The sequence below is a fragment of the Lethenteron reissneri genome, chromosome 35 (assembly GCF_015708825.2).
Source record: "Lethenteron reissneri isolate LAM-NWPU_2019-01 chromosome 35, ASM1570882v1, whole genome shotgun sequence".
Taxonomy (NCBI): Eukaryota; Metazoa; Chordata; class Hyperoartia; order Petromyzontiformes; family Petromyzontidae; genus Lethenteron; species Lethenteron reissneri.
This window is the reverse complement of record NC_083813.1, coordinates 5922219-5944571: the sequence shown is the minus strand read 5'-3', so window position 1 is coordinate 5944571 and position 22353 is coordinate 5922219. Positions and strand designations below refer to the sequence as shown.

General features: G+C 42.9%; 1 protein-coding gene across 9 annotated transcripts in view; it reads left to right on the top strand.

Moving 5' to 3' along the window:
* The window catches only part of FHOD3 (formin homology 2 domain containing 3), a 173403-nt gene that overhangs the window by 85548 nt on the left and 65502 nt on the right, over positions 1-22353 (top strand). For all 9 annotated transcript variants that reach the window (XM_061565638.1, XM_061565637.1, XM_061565634.1 and 6 more), the window contains exons 4-6: positions 1276-1343; positions 6999-7104; positions 15576-15670. In XM_061565638.1, the coding sequence (XP_061421622.1) occupies positions 1276-1343; positions 6999-7104; positions 15576-15670 (269 nt within the window). The remainder of the gene's footprint in view (positions 1-1275; positions 1344-6998; positions 7105-15575; positions 15671-22353) is intronic.

Sequence of the window (22353 nt, the reverse complement as noted above, 5' to 3'; positions counted from 1 at the left end):
TAGGCATGTTTGTATGCAGTGCCGGATTAAGCTAGTGCAGGGCCTGTAGCATATGTTATAAAGGGGCCCTAAATAAATAAAAACACGTTAAATATTCTATGGGGACCTCATTTGCCAGTAAAAATATGATAATTGGTTCTTTACCCTTCTATCTGGCAACAAAACTGACACCTCCTTGTAAAAAGGTGTCAGTTTTGTTGCCAGATAGAAGGGTAAAGAACCAATTATCACGTTAAATATTAAGACACAAACTTTTTAACTTGCATAATAAAGTAATTGTATTTTAAAATTTGCTATACAGCCAGATAATACGACAAATCGCTTACCTTAAACACCCAGTCGTTCATAAAAGTTGAAGGCAGTATAGTACTATAGTAATAGAGCAAGTACAGAATCACTGAACCGGAATTGATAGCTTGAAAGCATTTAGCGCGGGGCCCTTGAAAGTGCGGGGCCCGTAGCATGTGTAGCTACTTTTGCTACTCGGATAATCCGGCACCGTGAGTACGTATGCGTGTTGAACTTCTTTCGCACCGTACGTAGCCAACCGTGCTAATCGGAGGTGCGGTGGGGGGGACAACAAACTGAACACAAAGCCCCCCCCCCCCACCATGAGCAGCACAGCAGTGGACTGGCAAAGGGCCGTAAATTGTCACTTGTAATTATTATTACATAAGCCTTGTACTGCATTGCAAATACAAAAACACACAAAACGAACCGCAGATGCCATGCTATTTTAAATACGATGGGGAGGAAGTCGTTCCAAGAAGCGTCCATTTATTGTAACAACAGTACTACCGGATGACCATACGCTGAACGTCTCCTTTTCAGAATTGTAATTACATTGTACGCTAATTCTTTATGCACACAATATCATTCAATCATCCATCAAGTTATACTGGTAGGAACCACCTGGTTCCACCAGCCCACGGGGGATTATTGTGTCCGTCCGTCGTGCATCCAAAAATGGGATGGGTGGGGCTGGGTAGAGAGGGGAGGGTGGGGAGGGGCTGGGTGGGGAGGGTGGGGCTGGTTGGGGGGTTGGAGGGGGTGGGGCTGGGTGGGGAGGGGCTGATCACCCCGTGGTGCCCTTATAAAACTCAACGTTTAACCTACTCACGCCGGCTTGTGCCCACCCTCACAGTCGGCCATATTTGCGGAATACACCATGAAGCCGTTGACCCTGGCCATTGACCGAGCAACCCAACGTTCCTACCAACTCCCTCCGCAGGAATGTGTTAATGGATTGTTGTGTTGTCGCTTTGTGTTCTGCAGAAAAGCTGAACAATTCTACAGGCCGGGAACTCAGGAGAGCCCTTTTCTCCTTAAAGCAAATTTTCCAGGTGAGTCAAAGGGCTTCTGACGTAACATACTTAAATCCATTTACATTTCTAGCATTGATTACCGGTAAAGTTTAAGCTGAAATGCCACTATCCTTCACTTGGATAACATTTCAAATGACACATTTTTATTTGTAATGATGCTATAAGCTACACACTTTAAAAAAATATATGTATTTACCACGTAAGGCACAATGAGCTATATAGCTCTTTTTTCCGAAGTGACCTGGCCACAAATGATAGCTCAACAAAGTGGATTATCATCATGTGGAAATGTAGAGCAGCCAAATACTCCAAGCGTATGTTTCTAAATGTGGAGAGAAAAACCGGAGGATCCGAGGAAAGATCCACGCGACCACAGGGAGAACGTGCAAACTCCAAATATACAGGCGTCAGGGTTGAGATTGAGCCCACGACCTCTTGTATACCAGGCGAGGATAGCTAATAATTTGCCATCGCGATGCGGCATTACCAGTATGGTGTGACACCGGGTGGTAGTACAGCGGTCGAGCGAGCAGCTCGCAAGGAGAAGGTTGAAAGTTCAAATTCCTGGCTGGCGGTTGACTCAGCCCATCATCCCCGCAGGGGCGATATAATAAGTACCACTTTGTGAGTAAGTCCATCAGTGGTCGTCCAATGAATAGACTTGCCCCCATAATGAAAATGTGGGATCTGCACCACTGGCACATTGCTTTAAATGGAAGATGAGCACTGTCTCAATGCTTATTCGAGCAAGACGTGGTGTATGTATCTTGACTTGAAGCTTTCGTGACTACAGGAATTAATATTGTTTGTGTCTTTCAGTAAAGTCACGTAGATTGGTTTAAAAAAACTACGACGTTTCGATCGCAACACAAGCGACCTGATGACGGTCGCTTGTGTTGCGATCGAAACGTCGTAGTTTTTTATTTTTTAACCTATCTACGTGACTTTACCGAAAGACCCAAAGAATACGGTGTATGTATGTTAAACTGCTTTCGCGCAGTAACGTAGCCAACCGCGGCTAATCGGGCAACGTCAATGATTTCGCTTGGCTGAAACCACGGACATCGCCATCGCTCCTGCTGCTGACCTTGAGCCTCTTTGCAGAGTCACTGGCGTCGGCGGGGAAAGCGGCGGAGTCGGAGAAGCGTCTGGGTGGGATGCGTAGAGGGCAGCGCTGGGGGTTGGGGGTCCGGGTGCGGGGGCTGACTGGAAACAGAGCAGAGAGATGTGCCAATCACGAGACGGCCCTCTCGATGGTTTGCGTTTTTTCTAGCAGAAGTAAGCGGTGGGGGGAGGGGTTGGGGGGTTGGGGGGTGGAGATGAGGTTAGTTGCCAGTGAGACTTCTCCCTGCCGCCCCCACGGCACTGAGTGCTGATGGATTGATGTGTCTCCGGCTGCCAGCTCGGCGAGGCTTGTGAAAGCAAATGCCCCTGAGTGTGCCACACTTCCGCTCGCGAAGAGCGGAGATGGTAAGAGCGAAGGATGGGGCACGTCGACGTGGCAATTGGAAGAGAGGAATTGGTTGGTGGTAGCCGGGGAGGCGGGTGGGAGTGGGGATAGAGGGAGTTTTTTTTTTAATACTCTTAGTTCTTTCGGTAAAGTCACGTAGGTAAAAAATGAAATTTATAAAATAATAAAATCACGACGTTTCGGAGGCAACACAAGTCTCCGTCATCAGGTGGGACCGTACACAGCCAGACTTGATGCAGCAAATCTGGCTGTGACGGTCCCACCTGATGACGGAGACTTGTGTTGCCTCCGAAACGTCGTGAATTTATTATTTTATTAATTTCATTTTTTTACCTACGTGACTTTACCGAAAGAACTAAGAGTATGAATCCTTGCAGTCACGAATGCTTCAAATCTAGGTTTTTTTTTTTTGCTCAGGAAAGGTAAAGGAGTGGCTGAGAAAGGAGCTGTAAACAAGATTGTTGTATGGAAATTTCAACGAAGGAGAAACAGTTACGATGTGTAGATAAAACGGGTGAAGTACAAGTAAAATAACAGAAAGGGGAGGTGCAAGGAATGTGCAAAAACATGAGCTTAAAAGAAAACTTAAATAAGTAGACGGAATAATTAGAAGAACCTGTTAAACTAAAAGGTGGAGAGGAAACGACTAAATGTTCATCAGGAGCTACTCACAAGTCATCCTGTCAATCCTCCAGCCCCTTACTGGTATGTGGAGTAACAGTTTTTTTTGTTTTACAGTGGCAGGATAGGTCCTTAACTTTAGGAATCTTTGAGGGGTGTAACAAGATCTTTTCCTTCTGACTGCCTGGCAGCAAACGACCCATGGCACCTGCCCCACTGCACTCTGTGTGATGTACAGATACGGAGAGAATCAAAATCTCGAGGGCCCATCACAACTCCGGAAATAATAAGAGCATATTTTTGGTCTCCGATGATATTGTTTACAAAGTTTTTTTGTTCGTCTGCCGCCCCCGCTTTAAAAAAGGAACTGCCTCAGAAATCCACTCGAATGCCCTTAGCCAGGCAGAGGAAGCCATCAAGCACAAATTGAAGGACCTGCCATGGCTTGTTTGTAGGGTTCAACGGAGGACAAGGGAAAGTTTACGTCCAATAATTATATTTTTGCTCAACGAAAATAAATACCAATGGCTCCTTTAAAAGATAAATTGCACGGCGATGAAAACTTTTTGCACAGCTCAAATATATGTAAATATACCACGTTGTTTTCTTTGAATGCCTCTGAAACAGATTACGATTATTATTATTATTATTCATCGTTTCATTATTAAATAAATTTGCAAAGAAGAGCTAAATGTAGCCGCTCAGGATAATTGCTGACAGAGTATGAAGAAGGCTCGCTTTTGTTTCTATTCCATGTGGCTCATACCTCGTAGTAAATTCAGCCGTGACACGAGCACTCAGTGTCCCACTTGTGCAAATAATGTGCGAGAGAATCTTTAGAATTGGAAAGAGGATGGGTCAACCAGTGTGCATCAACGTATTTTGTAAGAATGCTGTACAGCGGCTCACGCGCTCACAGTTGGACATTTCAACAAACTCAGAAATAAATCTCAATCCACACGAACTTTGCACCCAGAGGTTTGTGTATCTCTCGGAGAACATCGTCACCCTCTTTGCCAGTGCTTCACATTCACGAGAACGTTGTTGAGCTTCCGCGGGAGATTTCTCCCGTTATTATTTACACACGAGCCGCAGCAGAAAACAAATCTTCCTCCCTTTTCTTTCCTTTCCAAGAACCCTCCTACCACCGTTAGGGGACAACGATCAGGAGCGCCAGATTTTCAGGAGAGGGAGGAGAAAAGGGAAGAAGGGGAGAGGGGCGGGCAGATAATGTAAACAAACAAGACCAAAAATAAAATAACATGAATGCGATGGACCACTTTATCAATATTGTTTTCCCCTAGAAGCGATAGTCAGCCTGTGTTTGCAGAAATGGTGTAGTGCCAAGAGTAAAATAAATCCTCCTGTAATTAAGGTCTCGCTCAAAGGAAGAAGACATGTGAAATGGATAAGGGGCGAGGTCTTTGGTGGGTGGATTAAAGATCAACGCACTAGTTTGTAAGGGAATCAAGGTGCCAGAGTAATATCATCATTGCAGGGTTGAGGGATAACCTTTGGCGACAGTTCAGGAGGTGGTGATCTCATCCCCAAGACACGAAACTTCGCTCACAAATTCATTGCTCCCTTACCTTCCCTGAGATTTATATATATGTGTGTGTACGAGACAAGTTAATAGGGGAAACATTGCACAATGACACTTCATCTGAAGAGTTTATGGCATTGTGAGAGGAACAATTTGTTTTGGGGGAGTAGAATGGGTCACCAGCTGCTCAACAGAGCCATGCTCACCGCCGCACAAAAGGCAAAGCTTGGAAATACTGGCAAAATACATTGTTTTGTATCTGCGAGTACGCAGATGCCAACATAATTGGAGACAGATTATGAGCATTTACTTATACAGCTGGGCATGTTTGAATCTTTGTAGCCTATGTCTATACTCTTAGATCAATTTTTTTTTTTAAGATTTAAATTGTACTGCATATACCGGTGGGTAGAGCGATGGTGCATTAGCCAGAGAATTGCACTAGGAACCCGGCTACCTGAGTTTCATTCCTGTCCATAGCTTACATCAGCGGTGAAGTATGGTCAAACTACTCCCATGAAACAACGTGGTATCTGATGGCTTTCATCCATCAGTGGATTGACAAAGGGCTGCACGTAATTATATTTAAAAAAATCTCTTATTGCATAAACCCATACATTATGACATTTCAGTGCCCCCCATTGACCCCAGTAGAACAACAGTGTATTATTCTGAATGACACACAGCAGATAAGCACTCTATCTTGAACTGCTTATCATTTTTTTTATGAAGATAATTCACACGGATGCATCGGACGTGTCCTATGGATTGGCAGCCTCAGCCCGTAGATACCGTGTGCGTGAGTCAGCACGTGATCGCCTGAAATGTGGGAGTGAAAACGTGGGAGTGAAACGGGGATTGTTCGTACAGTGTTATGCTTAGCCACCCACTAAGAAAACCCTCAAGAGTGATAGATTATCAGCTTTTCAGGATGATGACACATGCTCCTGTACAAGGAAATGTTTTATTTATATTTTAAGAAATAAAAAACAAGAAAAATAAGAGGGTTGTCCTGTGCAGAAAAAAAGGCAGGACATAAAAAAAATGCCCTACTGCTTTATAAATCGCTGGCTTGGCATGCACAGCTGAAATCTCATATCGCAGGCCATGCCGTGACCTCCAAAGCAATTTGTTTTATGCAGTGTCGGCATTTTAGCCATAGCTTTTGAACACTACTTGAACGTGTAAATATGATAAATCCATGAACGTGGTATCCCATGAATTACAACATACTTTTTGGTGTGAGCTTCTGAAGCTGCAAACACACAAGACAAAGATCCCCCATGTAGTCTACACAGTCTGTCTGGGAAAAGTGCTGTTTCAGAGCACCTATTTAGGTGGGCACAGCACATGAGGGGGTGGGTGGCCAGCACCATACCTGACCACCTTTGTCTCCCCAGGTACTCATTTAATGTTGAGTCAACCTACGCAAAGCCCAGGACAAGTCCAAATAATTAACTCCGATGTTGGTTTATGAGTGGGAATCGAATTTGGGTGGCCGGGTTTGTAGCGCCTTGCCGTAACCACTACACTACCGCTCCCTCTACACTCCAACAAAAGGGGCATCACGGTGGAGAGATGTTAACTATCTTGCCTGGTATGCAGGAGGTCGTGGGTCCGATCACGACACTGACGCCTGTATATTTGGAGTGTGCATATTCTCCCCGTGGTCACGTGGATTTTTCTTCAGGGTCCTCCGGTTTTTCCCTCAACATTTAGAAACACGCGCTTATAGTATTTGGCTGCTATACATTTCCATGTGATAAGCCACTTCGTTGAGCTATCATTTTTGGCCAGGTCACTTCTGATTAAAAGCTATATAGCTCAGTGGGCCTTACCTGGTAAAATAAAAAAGTTAACTTCACGGTTTAGTTTCAAACACACACACATGTACTAGCTTCATGAAGGAGTGAATTCTTAAGTCAATAAAATGTTCTTAGAATGCTGCATTGAAATGCTCACCCATGTCTTTCAGTGTTGACATGTCCCTTCCCCGTCACCTCTCCTCCTTGCCTGTGTGTGTGCGTGTGCGTGTCAGGATGACAAGGACCTGGTTCACGAGTTTGTCAATGCAGAGGGGTTAACGTGCCTCATCCGTGTGGGCGATGATGCTGACCAGAACTACCAGAACTACATACTCCGAGGTACACCTTACCAATTTTCCGCAGCACAAGCCGTGTTGGCTAAGGTAGACACTGCACAGGCTGTGAGGTTTGTGTGGGTGGTTAGTCACTGTACTAGTAGACATCAGTAATATCCGTATATAGAATCAGTGGCCTTCTGGGGCCCAACACTAAAATACGTGCCGTGTAGTTTGCCTTTCAAAGTGATTAATTGCTCATGTGAGCATTGAGAGAATGCTTGTATTCTGTTTACAGCCTTGAGCCAGTGATGGGTATTCCATATTCCTATGGTAGAGGCGAGTCGATACATTAGACATTCATTGTTGATTTCCCCACAAAGTTTTACTTATTTTATTAATCTCAGAGGGATGATGGACTGAGTCAATTCCCAATTCGTACTTGCAGCCGTTTCATTGCAAGCCATTCGATATATCAGAGTCACCTGGCAATTTGTCTTCAGCAACCTCCATCGCACAGTTTATATTACATGTCGGTAATTTTAATAATGAGAGTTTACACTATCATTTCCCTGGTTTACTTCAAGGTCCATATATTAATATGAATATTTTTTATTCACTTCATAAATTCACAGTTCTCTTGTATGCGTCGCATCTTAACCAGTTTACAATGCATGCTTAACTCAGCTTTTGAAATACAAGGATCAGCAGAACATACACTTTTTAAACAACATTTAAAAAAAAATTCCGGTAATTTATACTATGCCGTATGAAGATATTAATAAGTTCGAACTTATTGTTTTAAAAGGTTAACAATACTAATAGTTCGTGGAACAATAACGTGCAGGACTTCAGAGAGAACGCTTGCTTTTGAAATGCCCTTTAACGCGGGCGAATTCTCCGATAGCGCTGTACCAAAAAACTAAATTAAACGCAATTAACAATAAATGCCAGCTTTAATTACACATCACACCACATTATATGAATAGACATGTCCATACACGAAGCAATGGTCTCTTAAGAAAATACACTTACTCACTGCCACCACGAACAAAGCTTTGCAGTCAATATAGGAGAGGACTTGGTCACGCGAGCCATGATTTTAGACCTGGCCTTTTGAGCACATAAAGCTGGAATGCACTGCGGCGTATGATATGTGACCGTGTCACTGCTGGAAGGCTTGCATAAACACTTGACCTGTGGAGCCAAAAAAGTGTGTGGCACCTCTTTGCTTTAATTGCCCGATATTTTTCACGAATGCTAAACCTGTCCAGCCGTAAATTGATCTCGGGCACATTATTGCAAAAGTGATACTTAACGTTTGAATAGCGGCTTTAAAATAAATCAACAATCCACGTTTTCTTATTTTGCCAGCTAAAATTATTTTCTCTTTGCTTAGCGGTGGATTTTATGTGTCATTTATATTCTCCATTTGTTTTATGGACACTTTCGTCTCGGTCAGAGGTTGAAATTCATTATTCACTTCCAACGCTGTGTGCCCCGTAGCCCTGGCAATGATAAGTGAACTCGTTAAAAGTAATTGATGGGAGTAATTTTAAATATCATACCCTGACATAAAAATTTACCTTGCTTGTGTTGTAATACTTTGACTGATGTAAAAATAACAATTGCTTTGGTCTGGCCATTTTGAGTAAGTGATAGCCTAGATATTTGACTTCTTAGCTTGACCCAGTGATGTCACTATTGCACATGTCAGAGGAATGTGTAATACTGTAAAAGGCATGTGGTTGATGCTAAGTAATTTCTCTTCTAACTGCCATTAATTCACCATGGGGAGCAGATTAAATCATTATTTAATATTTTTGGAACAATGCCCTGCTGAACCCATGAAAAGGTCACGTGACTTGTTTTTCTAATTTGTCACAATGGTCGAGTAATATCACTCATGATCACTCATATCTGTATACACTGAATATTGTATTGTACTGTATGAAAAGCAGGGTGCATTGAACACAGCTGCATAATTAATTCATTGCATTAGATTGATTTTTATTTGTAAATCACAGTAACCGAACACAGACCCAGAATGCCATGTGGCCAGCAACAAAATAGCACTTGTCGATTGTGTAAATCGCAATGATTCATACGTTTCTTAAATTGAACAAGGTAATGGAAACTTAAAAAATAGACAGTGGGAGGGAATTCCAAAGTCAAAGTGAGGAAATAGAAGTGTTAAAAGGGGAACAACTGAAAACTCTAAACTATTTTCTATTTTCAACAATTTTTTATTTTACCAGTTAAGGCCCACTGAGCTATATAGCTCTTTTTCATAAGCGACCTGGCCACAAATAATATCTCAACGAAGTGGCTTATCACGTGGACATGTATAGCAGCCAAATACGATAAATGCACGTTGATTTTAAATGTGGAGGGAAAAACAGCAGGACCCTCAGAGAAAGAATCCACGTGACTACGGGGAGAGAGACACGCAAACTCCAAATATACAGCAGGCGTCAGGGTTGGGAAGTGTTGTGACCTGCAGTGGGTTGGTTGAACATGATGCGGATGAGATGAAGCAGCTGGCCTTGCAGAAAGAGCCCTCAATGTGTGCAGAGCAATCAAGGAGCGAAGTTTGTGGGAACGGTAATCATACTCGTGGAGACAGAAGAGAAATAAGGGGGTGTCTGACTGCCGATGAGTGAATGACAGGACTGAATAGGTGAGTTCTGCATCACCATTCAGCCTGTTTGATGTTGAATTATATCAAGTAGAGTGAGGTAGGAACTGCTGTAGTGGTTGGATTGGCGTCACAAATTGAAGGGGTTTAATTTTTCCCCAAATGTTATTTTTCACATTTTAAATTACTCTGCAGTATTTTTTTGCATGCAATAATGGTTACAGTTCAGCACAGAGGTGTTTTATTACTTATTTGTGCAATCAACTTAATACAGCAAGTGTTTCATAGTTCACCCAGGTGCTAAATTGTAATTCTCATGAACGTTCAGTATTCGAAATAATTATTGAAATACGTACTGAATAGGCATGAGAGGAGCTTAGAAATTATTGCACATTTCTTGAACTTAACGCAACTGCCCAGCTGATCACTGCTGTGCATACTTACCAAACGCAGTATGTAGACAATGCACTTTCATGAACACATCAGCATTTGGTTTGATAACCCTTTCCGTTGTGTCGTGCTTGACACCACAGACTCCCCACACGTTTTCTATAAACGATTGTGGAATCGTTTTACTCACTGTCAACTCCCGCAAAGAGTGCGGAGGGGATGTTTAACTTTGGAAACGTACAAGACCGCGTGTCTGTGGTGTGTTCTATATGTCCTCTCTAATGGCAGGGGAGAGTGACATTTCACAGGTCAGCACTTTAACATCTGCGCGCCTTTCAGGGAGAATTCTGCTGTGGCTTAACGGTTAGCACACTGGACTTCCAATGCAAAAGTTGCCAAGTCGATTTCCCGGCACGACAATTAATATATTCTTCTTGGTTCTTTTGGTAAAGTCACGTAGAAGGGAAGTAATAAAATAATAAAAATAAAACATAATAAAATAATTCTCACGACGTTTCGGCCACAACGCAAGTAGCCATCCTCAGGTGGAGAACAGGTCTGTCGAGGAGACAGAGTTTGTCTCCTCGACAGAGTCTGTCTCCTCGACAGACCTGTTCTCCACCTGAGGATGGCTACTTGCGTTGTGGCCGAAACGTCGTGAGAATGATTTTATAATGTTTTATTTTTATTATTTTATTATTTCCATTCTACGTGGCTTTACCGAAATAACCAAGAAGATGAACCTCTTTTATCAAGCGCCTTTCATTTTGAAGTATCTCAAAGGGCTGTACGTACAAATAAAACTACACCCACAAATATAGATACAATCTAAGCGAAATTAAAAAGCTGATAATAACAATATTAATGACTACTCTCGAAATTCCATTAAAATAAAATGAAGAACCTGGCCATCCTGGAAGAGTAGGCCAAATACCCCTTGAGAGGGGCTCTGTTGAGCTCTCTCTCTATGTGGAGGCCCATCCTCCAGCAGTGCCATGGGTCAGCAATTGGAGAGTTGCACCTTCCCAGACAACTCCCACGCGTCGCAATTCCAGAAGGCCTCGCAGATCATGAGCTGCACTTTGATAAACCACAAGAATTAAACACTTTTTAACAGAGACGGGATTTTTTAGTAAAAATGTGGTAACTATATGAGCTGCTGCACAATGTGGCTGTATAAGCAAAGTTTTGACGTTCAATTAAATGCCATGGTTCCCGCGGTAACGTGGTTCCTGCATATATTACAATTAATTATATCAATGCATGCGTTATGTGTTTACTTTACACATATATTGCATAATTGTTTATATTACTTATAACAGGGATCATGTAAAATGTATTTGCGTGTTTACCTTCGACCGAATACATTTCATACAGTATGAGCAAAGCAAAATGAGAAATACAAAATAGGTTTCTCAGACAAACACACACATACACGGACTAAATTGTGCAGAAATTGCCGGAATGTGTTTCAGTAACTTATTTGCCTTTGTGTGTGTGTTTTTTTTTGTTTACTTTATTCAATGCCCACCTGAGTACAATTACGTTCGGGGCGATTATAAAATTGTTCCCAGCTTTCCGACGCAGCATGTATCAACAACGCACCTTAGCCCGGGGGTCACGGCAGACCCGAGTGAAAGACCTGTAAAAAAGACCGTGGCAGATTTTTTTTTTTTGCAAGAGACTAAATGTGTGCCAGTTGTACGTACACCTTGCAGCGTTTAGGTGAGCGTGCAGAGATCCCATTGCAATCGTCATACCCCATTACACTGTCAGTCCCTCTTAGATTCCAGATTAGGCTGTCATTATGCAATCAAGCCTTTAACATCAAGGGTGAAATTGTATGCTATTTTGCTTTTTTACAAAGCTCGTGCTCGCAAGATTTTTGCGAATCAATGAATGGCTAAAACATTTCATGAGTATCCTTGGTGAGCTCAAGGGACAGCATTGGCCGTAGAAAATTACACGGAGAAAAGTGCCATTGTGGTGGTTAAGGAGATTTTTGCCAAAATGCATAACCTTTTCTTTTACTTGGAGGTAAATACTAAACTGTGTGATTTATATAATTGCGTGAAACGTAACATTCATTTGGACTACTGTTTTTCCACACTTCCTATAGGATCACCTAAATCTTTTTTTTTGTTGTTGATGTAATTCTATAGGATATTTTTTCTATAAATTTACCGTTCGGCTACTAAGAAGTTTTAACAGTAGGCTACCATTTCGGCTTCCATAAATCTGATTGCCGAGCAAAAATATGCGCTTGGTAAACGTGCTGCTTTGCGCAGGGTTAAGTTTCATTGGAGATTTTTTTCTCTCAAAAAAATGTCTTTCCATATATTTTTTGTGTTGCTCTCCAGTGGGACACCCGTAGACTTAAAATTTACAACCACTGACGCAGAGCATGCAGGGCGCAAATGAAAAGTCAGTTTATTGTGTTCAGGTTTGTGCTCCTTCGCTGTGCCATAGACCTGGTCTCAGGAGTGCACGTTTACAACCCAATACTGGCCAGTGAAGTCAATGAGAAAGGCAATCCCCTGTTTATGCGGAAAATAAATTACATTTGGCACGAAATTAATCAGACCAAACTGGTGCGTGGACCTATTACAAACTCTTAACAGTTATTCAAACTTTAAACAAACGTCAACAAACTGATGTGCTAAGAATACATGTTGATGCCTTTAAAGATTGTATCTAGAATTCTCATATGTAATACATTAATTATTAATAATATTAGTTACAAAACAAGACCCACTTTTGTTAAGCATGCCACCACCGCACTGCTTGATTTATATGTATTCACACAAACTTAATTGATCGGCTGAGTATGTCATTTTCCAGTTCGCGAGTTCGAACTATGGTCATGGTCAGCTCGGCCCATCATCCCCGTAGGCCACTAAATTGAGTGACAACTGCTGAGACTTGGTGGGAACTGAACAGTTGGCTTCCAATGGAGAAACATTCAATTTCTTATCCCTGGCTCAAGGCCACCAACGAATATGAACGCCACTCCAGCCGTAGTATAGCTGTGGTTGGTTACGTGGACAATAGATTGTGTATGTTGAACTTGTTTTGCATCGTACGTAGCCAAATGTCCAAATCGGAGGTTGGGCAAATGTATGTACCCCAAACCAGAGGTGGGACAAAGTCATTGTTATGCAAGTCCAAGTCGAGTCTGAAGTCATCAAATTCATGACTCGAGTCTGACTCGAGTCCAAGTCACATGACTCGAGTCCACACCTCAGAGGTGGGACAAAGTCATTGTTATGCAAGTCCAAGTCGAGTCTGAAGTCATCAAATTCATGACTCGAGTCTGACTCGAGTCCAAGTCACATGACTCGAGTCCACACCTCAGAGGTGGGACAAAGTCATTGTTATGCAAGTCCAAGTTGAGTCTGAAGTCATCAAATTCATGACTCGAGTCTGACTCGAGTCCAAGTCACATGACTCGAGTCCACACCTCTGCCCCAAACCATCTCTTCAACCTCATTTAGACAGCGTCGAAAAGTAGACCGAATGACCCTCCTTAAACGAGAGGCTTGATTCTCGCAGTGACTTAGAAATACAAACAATAATAACATGTACAGTAAAAGTTCACTCCTGCAATTGCTCGCTCACGCCACTGCTGGCAGAAGGGCCTCCACTAGAGGGAGCTCTAGAGAGCCCCTTTAGATGGTATTTGGCCTCCTTCTCCATGCTGACCAGCTGCATTGGAAGAGGTTACCTCCACCGCACGTGACCTGCCGATCACCTAACTGTGGTGGAGGTGGTGAACCCATTGACGCTGCAGGGTTGGCAGAGGTGGAGTGAGGGTGGAGGGTGAGGAGACTTGCCCCGTTGTTTCAACTGCAGCTCCAAGACATTGAAGCGAACTGTCGACCTCTGGATGATTGCAAGTCCAGCGTGTTAAACTTTACACCGTGGCAACATCCCACGACAAAATAGAAACGTGTCATAAATTTACGTTAGCTGAATACGTGCCCTTTTTTCTTCTCTTAAATCGAGTTTGCAATATGCGGAGATTGGTTGCAGAGCAGCCCTAATAGATATAAGCCATTTAAGGAATGTTGCGCAACAATTCTCAACGTCTATCACATCGACACACAAACACAACAAATCCGAGCAGCGTTCAAATATATATTTTGCCTTTGCCAGGAATCCGTGCCAAGTAGACAAATATGGCTCAGCAATGCGTTCATATATCTGGGAGTGTGCGTGTTGGTATGTGCGTGTATGGGGAGCGGTCGAGTAGCGGTTAGCGCGCTGCGCTATGAACCCGGCGACCCGAGTTCGATCCCCGCGACGATTATCTGAACCGGTCCTGGGCCTCTCCTAGGTCGACTAAACCTCAAATGAGTACCTGGTGCGATGTGTAAACATCGCCACTAGGGAGACAAAGGCGGCCGGGCGTGGTGTTGGCCACCCACCCCCTCGTATGCTGTACCGGATTTCATAGGTGCTTGCTGAACGCACTTGCCCCTACAGTCTGTTCAGGTTATAAGGGGGATCTTTGTCTTTGTATGGTTGCAGGTCTCTTTACGTTCAGTGCAATGTATGCTAACCAGAAGAAAGTTAAACAACATCAGAAAAAAACGCAAAGAAAGAATGTGGGCTTCTCTGCTGGGTTGTACCAGGCATTCAGTAAAACTGTACTGTAAATGTTTGGTTAAAAAAAAGCTATTATGAAGTCCCATGAATTAAAATAGGACAGTTTTACTTAATCGTGCGAGAGTTCAAATTTAATCCCAGAAGTTTTAGAAATTCCATAGATGTTTAAGGGTTTAAAAAACGTTCGTATTTTTAACCGGTTTTTGTGTGAAGTACTGGAAATTGAGTGGCTTTAATGTTATCAATAATTGTCACTCAGGAACTCGCACAATCCTTTAAATAAACATTACAGTACAGTACAACATTCCATATCCGACCATCGCATATTCGCCTTCAACAATTAACCGACCAACACTCACGGCAATGTTTGTGCGTGGTTGTAACTTCTATTTTCTATAGGTGTCCACATATCTGACCTTTTTACTTAACCCGCCGATTCCACATTCCCCGGTGAATAGGATATGCGACGTTGTCATCTTGAATGTGTTTTTTTCACGAGTTCCCAATGCAGTAGAAGCACATTTTTTTGTACAATAATGTAGCCACGTTTGTTAATCAGCAATTTCCCATGCTTATTATTTCCATCATTGTGCTATGCACTGTGTTTGGGTGGCGGTTAAAAGCCAGTCATGACAAAAGACAGATTTACAAACAAACTTCAACTCTTTGGAATTAAGTAAAAAAAAGTTTGTATCTTCTTAAAGAATTCCAGTTTGTCTTGCCTTTGCTTTACCAAAAGATTAAATGCATGGCCATGATGTATTTTATGAATTTGTCAGGCTTGTACAAGTCATCTTTGAAGTGCTTGGATACCGCAGAGGGATCCTTGCTGTCCAAGTTGAACATGACTCTGTACCTGGCCTCTACCTGAACCTGTGCTGTGTGTGTGTTTCCCGCAGCTCTGGGCCAGATAATGCTGTATGTGGACGGCATGAACGGCGTGATCGCCCACAACGACACTGTGCAGTGGCTCTATTCTCTCATCGCTTCAAAGGTACCTTTCAGCAGCAAGGATGCAAATCAGGGCAGTGTTGAAGTTGAAAAGGTAGAGAGGGTGGCAGTTGTGGTTGGTGGCAGTGACTTGATACAAGTACATTCTGTGTATACGGTTTGTATATCTGACAAATACTGCTATTTTTCTCATTTAATAATGTTACTTTGAAGCTTTCGTGACTGCAGGAATTCCATACTCTTTGGTTCTTTCGGTGTTTTTCTACCTAGGTGACTTTACCGAAGGAAGCAAAGAGTATGAACAATGTTAGTTTTTACGTGCGATGCTTTATTTGTGTTGCGAACACCATCTTAAAATAAATGTGCATGAAGTCACCGTGTTGCGTGTACGTATTTAAACAAAGACAAAGATCTCCTGCATGAATCCAATTGGAGCACATGCTGATAGAGTCGACAGTGTTAGGGCCATAGTGTGCACTTGATAATCGATAAAGCCAGCAAAGACAAATACAAATATCCCCCCTTATAGCCTTAACAGACTGTTGGGGCAAGTGCTGTTAGCGAGCTGCATCTATGAAGGCCAGTAAAGCCAGCAGCACCATGTCCACCACCAACCCATTACCTGCTCAGTGCTAAAAGTGACATTGGCAAGTACTCGATGCTAGAATAATATATAATAATATATATTATATATAGCATCATCTGTCGGAGACCCAAGCCAGGCTCGTTTACCTCTTTGCCTTTGCTGACATTACCTTGAATTTTGGTACGTGATTTATTTATATTCTTGGTGATTATTTGTGTCTTGTTACCGTAATCAAACATTCTATGGAAAAATTATTGATGTCCTTTTCATCGTAATTTCAGTGATACATTTAATTTTGAAGATGTGATTTTTTTTTTGCCATGAAGGTCAATCATAAACGTCGATTGAAATTGAAAAACCCTGTAAAATGCATACAAAGCCATTAGTGCTTACAGAATTGAACAATTACACAAAATGTAAAGGAATTTTACGATGGGGAACACGCCATAGGGCGCCATAACATACTTTCTGTGCCTTGGAGGATTTACATTGTGAGGGATTTACTGGTTGGACATAGAACACACTTAGCAGCTTCTTGGTACTTTCGGTAAAGTCACGTAGAAGGAAAATAATAAAGTAATAAAAATAAAACATAATAAAATAAGATAATTCTCACGACGTTTCGGCCACAACGCAAGCAGCCTGCCGTCCTGCAGGTGAGGACGGCTGCTTGCGTTGTGGCCGAAACGTCGTGAGAATTATTTTATTATGTTTTATTTGTATTATTTTATTACTTCCCTTCTACGTGATGACTTCACCGAAAGAACCAAGAAGATGAATCCCTGCAGTCACGAAAGCTTTAAATCGAAACACTTAGCAGCATTCAAAACTATTGGATTCAATGCAGGAACGCCAAATTTTGCATGTAAATCTCCACTCTCAGCAGTGGCAACATGGTACATTTACCGAGGGCCAAAGCTGGACATTTCCACCGTGCTCTTTAACGAATTCCCCCCCTCCCACCCCCCACGTTGTTTTTCTCCACGTACAATGCCCCTGCCATTATTTGCACGTTATTCTTTTGCACGTAATTGGTTTCCGTGGTTAATAACTAAAAGACTGGCGATGTGGAACTCAAGTGCAACGGTGTAGCAGATGCCAAGGGGTTGATGGATAACTGAAGGATAGGGGGCAATGTGCATGGAAAAAAATAGAAATTTGGTTGCACTGTTAGTTTTTCTTGCAAAAGAGTAGGTGTGGGCTAACTAACATTCCATCTCGGCCCCAAATCTTCGTACATATGCCACGTGAATGAGCTTCAGTAATGCACCTCGTATATGTAAATGCGTTGGCATAGCCAGGCTTGAGTGCAGGGTCATTGGTAGTGCAGTTCAGGAGCACTATTTAAAAGTGTTAAGCATTGAGAGGGGTAAGCTCTGCACTCGATATGCTAGTCCCTCGGTGACATGCATTGCTCTCTTGTGTAAAGCAATGATGTACAGCCACAGGCTTGAGATTGATTTTCACTCTCGTTTTTAATCGCTGTGCAGAAGAGCAAGAGAACATCCATCCAACCTTTTCGTTTTTATTCGCCAAACACTTTTAACCGCAGCAGTTTGAGGATTAGGTTTATTTCCATAATGCAATTTCAATTCAAACAGACGAGAGTCGAATAACTTGTTGCGGAAAAGGTGGAAACCGAAGATGGAATTGGCGACTCGGAATCGGCGACACGAGGCCAGTGTGTTGGGTAGACGCTTCCCAGGCACTGAAGTTCATTCCAGTGCCGTGAAATCCGGTGCAGATTTCACGGTGGCCCTGATTTCCATCGCTGTCTGTCAACGTTATGCGTGGAGCACTGAACACGTAGACACATCATTCATGGGGAGGTTTTGTCCCATCAGAAGTCAGCTAATCCACTAAACTCGAGGAGTCAAACGTTGATTGATTTTCCACGAGCATAAGACGGCAGTCGTCCATGAGCTCAGCAATAGCTTTACTCGAATGTTTTGTGTTTTTGTTTACCTTCACCGATTTTTATTTATTTATCAACTTCGTCTATACGTCAGAGGTCGCAACCGGGTACCCGATACCCGTACCCTACCCGATACCCGTACCCTACCCGATACCCGGCTACCCGTACCCAGCCGGGTACGGGTACGGGTACCCGTTTGCGACCCTGATGCGGCCGGGTACGGGTAGGCCGTGAGTCACTTGTGAGTAACCGTTTGTCACTCATTTCGGGTAGGGTACGGGTAGGGAACGACCCTTGTGCGGCCGGGTACGGGTATGGGTAAGGAATCAAAACCCGTTTGCGACCTCTGCTATACGTGTTTGAAAATGGCAGTTGCATTAACTTCCGTTCAGGGTTGAGCATCGAAGCGCATAGTAACACCCTCGACGTTTTTGAAGCGGCATCTGTATTCAATTTCAGCCGTTGACAGCTTCGACCAGTGCCTTGTTTGGCGATGTTTGAACAGTGATTTGGAGCGCCAATAGAAATACCTAAAAAGGATTAACTTCGTTTTTTTCAGTAAAACTACATAAAAATTAAAGTCAGTGTATGGATCTAGTAGCTCACATTCTCTCTTCAAATTCTGAATTGAACAGTTAAAAGAATATTCTTAATTTAATAAATTATGCTTATTGTGTTTCGTGGTATTGTTCTCCATGACATACAGTTGCTAATGTAAATACGTAACTATAAGAATATACCGTGAATCAATGACTACCTGCTATGATAGTTGGAGCAGAAACATGGGCATTTCATGCGGAAAATTAAAGAAAAATGTTAAAAGTGTGCAAATAAGCATTGAGAGTTTCCTGCTTTTAATTACATTGAGATACGGAAAGATTAGGGAAAGATTAGGGAACATATACACACAGGTTAAAGACATTATCTTAACCGATAAGAGAAGCTCGTGTGCTTGGGCAGGACAAGTGGTTACGAGGGATGAGGCCCAGCGGCCGAGAAGAACAACACAAGGAGATAATTTACCCAAGAGGACGTCCGGCATAGGGACGGAGCGATGAAAATCCGCTCGCGTGAAAGTGCCAGGTAGATTGTTGCATCGCACGAGAGTGTGAGGAGGTGGCGGTGGCTTCATGCCATCGATAGTGGCTCACGATAATGATGATGATGATTGAATCCATCTTTCAATGGGCAGTGTGGATTAATGTATCCAACCGAGTCTCAACTGCAGGCTGAGGCTTGTTCAGCAATTCAATGCAACACCCTCTGCATTCGAACAAAGCTCCACCCATCTGCCCTAATCCGGCCTGCACCTGAAATCTTGCCAAACAATAAACTGCCCACAATGAGTTATCAGGATACTTTGCGTCAACCCGTTGCTATTCAGTGCAGTGGCTGCTGCCTGCCAACATGCCAACAGCTTCTGTTTTCCTCTCCTTGAGAGGACCTATAGCAGCCGAGTGTTTAGCGATAAGGTTACCTCTTTCCTTCTGGACAGAAAGTGCTCTAATGTTTGAGGAATGTTTGTTATTTTATGCACAGGCATTGTGAGCATGCCTGCACTCAGATTCTTTGGTGATGCCATACGAATTTGGCAATTGTTCTCTTTTCCATCGATTTCACACTTGCCACGATTCTCTCCATGCACATACGTACATATACTTACTATTTTAGAGTAAGTATATATGTTATGGTAATTGTAGCTGAACGCACGTTACGTATATTTAGTTTTCAACTCCATGGTTATCTGTGTAATTATAGACCTTGTGAGATAAGGTGCTCCCAAAATAGTCACCTACAACAATTCACAAGTCGCTGCCATGAGATCCATTCACTATTCTTTGCGACAATTGTGCAGATAAGCAAGGACAGATTCATATTCTTGGTTCTTTCAGATTCATGCTTGGAATTACCTTGAGAGACGCAAAGAGCAATGTGTGGATTAGTGAACAAACGCAGGATAATTGCGTCGGATAAACTACGAAGCAATGTGAGTGAGGTTGCCCAGGATATGCTAGAAGGGGCGATGGTGAATAACAACAATAACGGAGAGGACTCACACCAAGGAGATGGAGCGAGGAAATCAGTTTATGTGTAGATACCTGGTGGATTATTACATCACAAGAATCATGAGTACTTGCAGATGGATGCCTTCCATCCAGCAGTGGATTGACCATGACTGATGATGATTATTTGTGTACTGCTGGATGAAGCCCTCCCAATACGCAGGCTCTGACAATGCCATTCCCAAATGTTCCCCAATGTCCGTGGTCCAATTTCCCTTTTGCCGGGGGGAGGGGCGGTGGTGGTGGACGCCTGTAATCCAACACTGCAGAGGCGAGCGTTGGTGGATCGCTCAAATATCGTCAAACTTCTATCCCGTAGGCATCATTGCAGTCGGCAGGAGAGCAAATGTTGTGGACCTCACCTGTTCCGTCTGTATTGGACAGCGTGTCCCCCCGCAATTGATTTCATATTCTAGAATTTCAGATTTTGAAAGATTTAAGATTATCAGATTTTTCGATCACACCTATGATCCAGCACTGTGGGGGGAGGGTTGGTGGATTGCACAAACATTGTGAAACTCATACTAATAGGGGTTTTCCCCTTTTTTTTGGCAACAAAACTGAAACCTTTTTACAAGGATTCATGTCTGCATTAACCACAATACTTGCAGTCAAAATGCAAACAAAAAACACACACTATGATAATATATGCATTATCCTTGAAACTGATTGGTCCACACCAGGAACGGCTTTCTTTTGAGCCTCGACCCAATTGGTGCTCGACCAGAGGATGCCAAAAGGCATACAGCTCAAAGACAATACACTATCAAAGTAATGAGGGCTCGGGGTGAGCATCTACATCATTGTGAAACTCCCTTCTCGTGGGCGTCGAGGTTCTATACCCTGACTCACCAGGAGAAGGCGGTACAGCAAATATGTGGACTCCACCTGTTCCGTCTGTATGGGATAGAGTGTTTCCCCGTTGCATGCAAGTGTTTTCTCCGGGTGCTCCAATTTCCTCCCACATATGAACACTCATTAATTCGTCTGCAACACCTTAATATGTAGAGAACCCTAGAGCTTGGGCATTCGTTGTTGGCGCATGCTGACGGCGTGGCTGCCCTCCTGCCTGTCTATGTTTTCTTGTGCCTCTCTGAGAAGTTCCCTTTCATCGATAATGAGTGAATACTGTGCACGTTACAAGCCAAAGTTTTTATTTTTTGTCATTACGGCAGCCTTGTTTTCATATTTTAGCTGCTATTCCATGACTTTTTTTATTCCATCAGTTGGAGTTTGTTGAAGCAGAATAGTATTTGTTTTTAAATGCACATGTTTCCCCTGCTGTATCTTTGAATTATAATTTTACACATTCATCATTTCAACAAGAGGTGGAGAGAGAGAGAAACACGTGGAAAGCTGCAACAAAAGTGCTGCCAATGGAAATATATATTTAGTTTCGTCGGTCTCTTTGCTCGTGAAATATAATAACATTGCAGTGGCCTGCTTGTTTAAGCCTGTGTAGCTTTCCACTCGCACAGATTAACGTAATATATTCACCAGAATACATCATAGACAAGTGAAAATGTGAGCAGTCATATTTTGTATATCCTGCATAAAGTTACTAATGCAGAAACTGGAAAGGTTTATTTAGATTTCATTAGCAGAAGCGGAAGTACACCAAATGCAACTGTTGTTTCTCATAAAAAATAAAATAAAAAAGACTGACGCATAACAAAAACAAATGTCTGGGATCCGGTAGTGTGGTGCAGGGGTGTTTAGACGCCAGATCCTCTAAGACGGGAGAGGCCTTACAGACCGTGGCATTGCCCCTGCATGTGCACGCGCATGGAAGCCCACCTGTTTCACATTTACATTTCTCTTTTAAGCGACCTTTGCGGTTTTGTGTGCTCAGAAATACACACAGCCACCTCCCAAAATGCACTCTGCTCATCATCCGCACCACCCCCCGCCAAGCCACCTGGAGCTGCAAGTGCCACAAGTCTTTCTGTCTACCTTTCCCATGTTGCCTCCCGAAAGCAGAGCCGTTTCGTCTAAACATTCACTCTCTCAGTGTCCCAAGAGAGTGAATGTTTTAGATGAAGAATAGTGTCCTTCGCCCGAAAGCAACAAAAAAGCACAAGAACAGTTTCCGAGAATGCATCCGTATGCCTTCGTGCCTGTTAAAATGTACTTGCTGCCATTTTTGGAATATTTATTTGGAT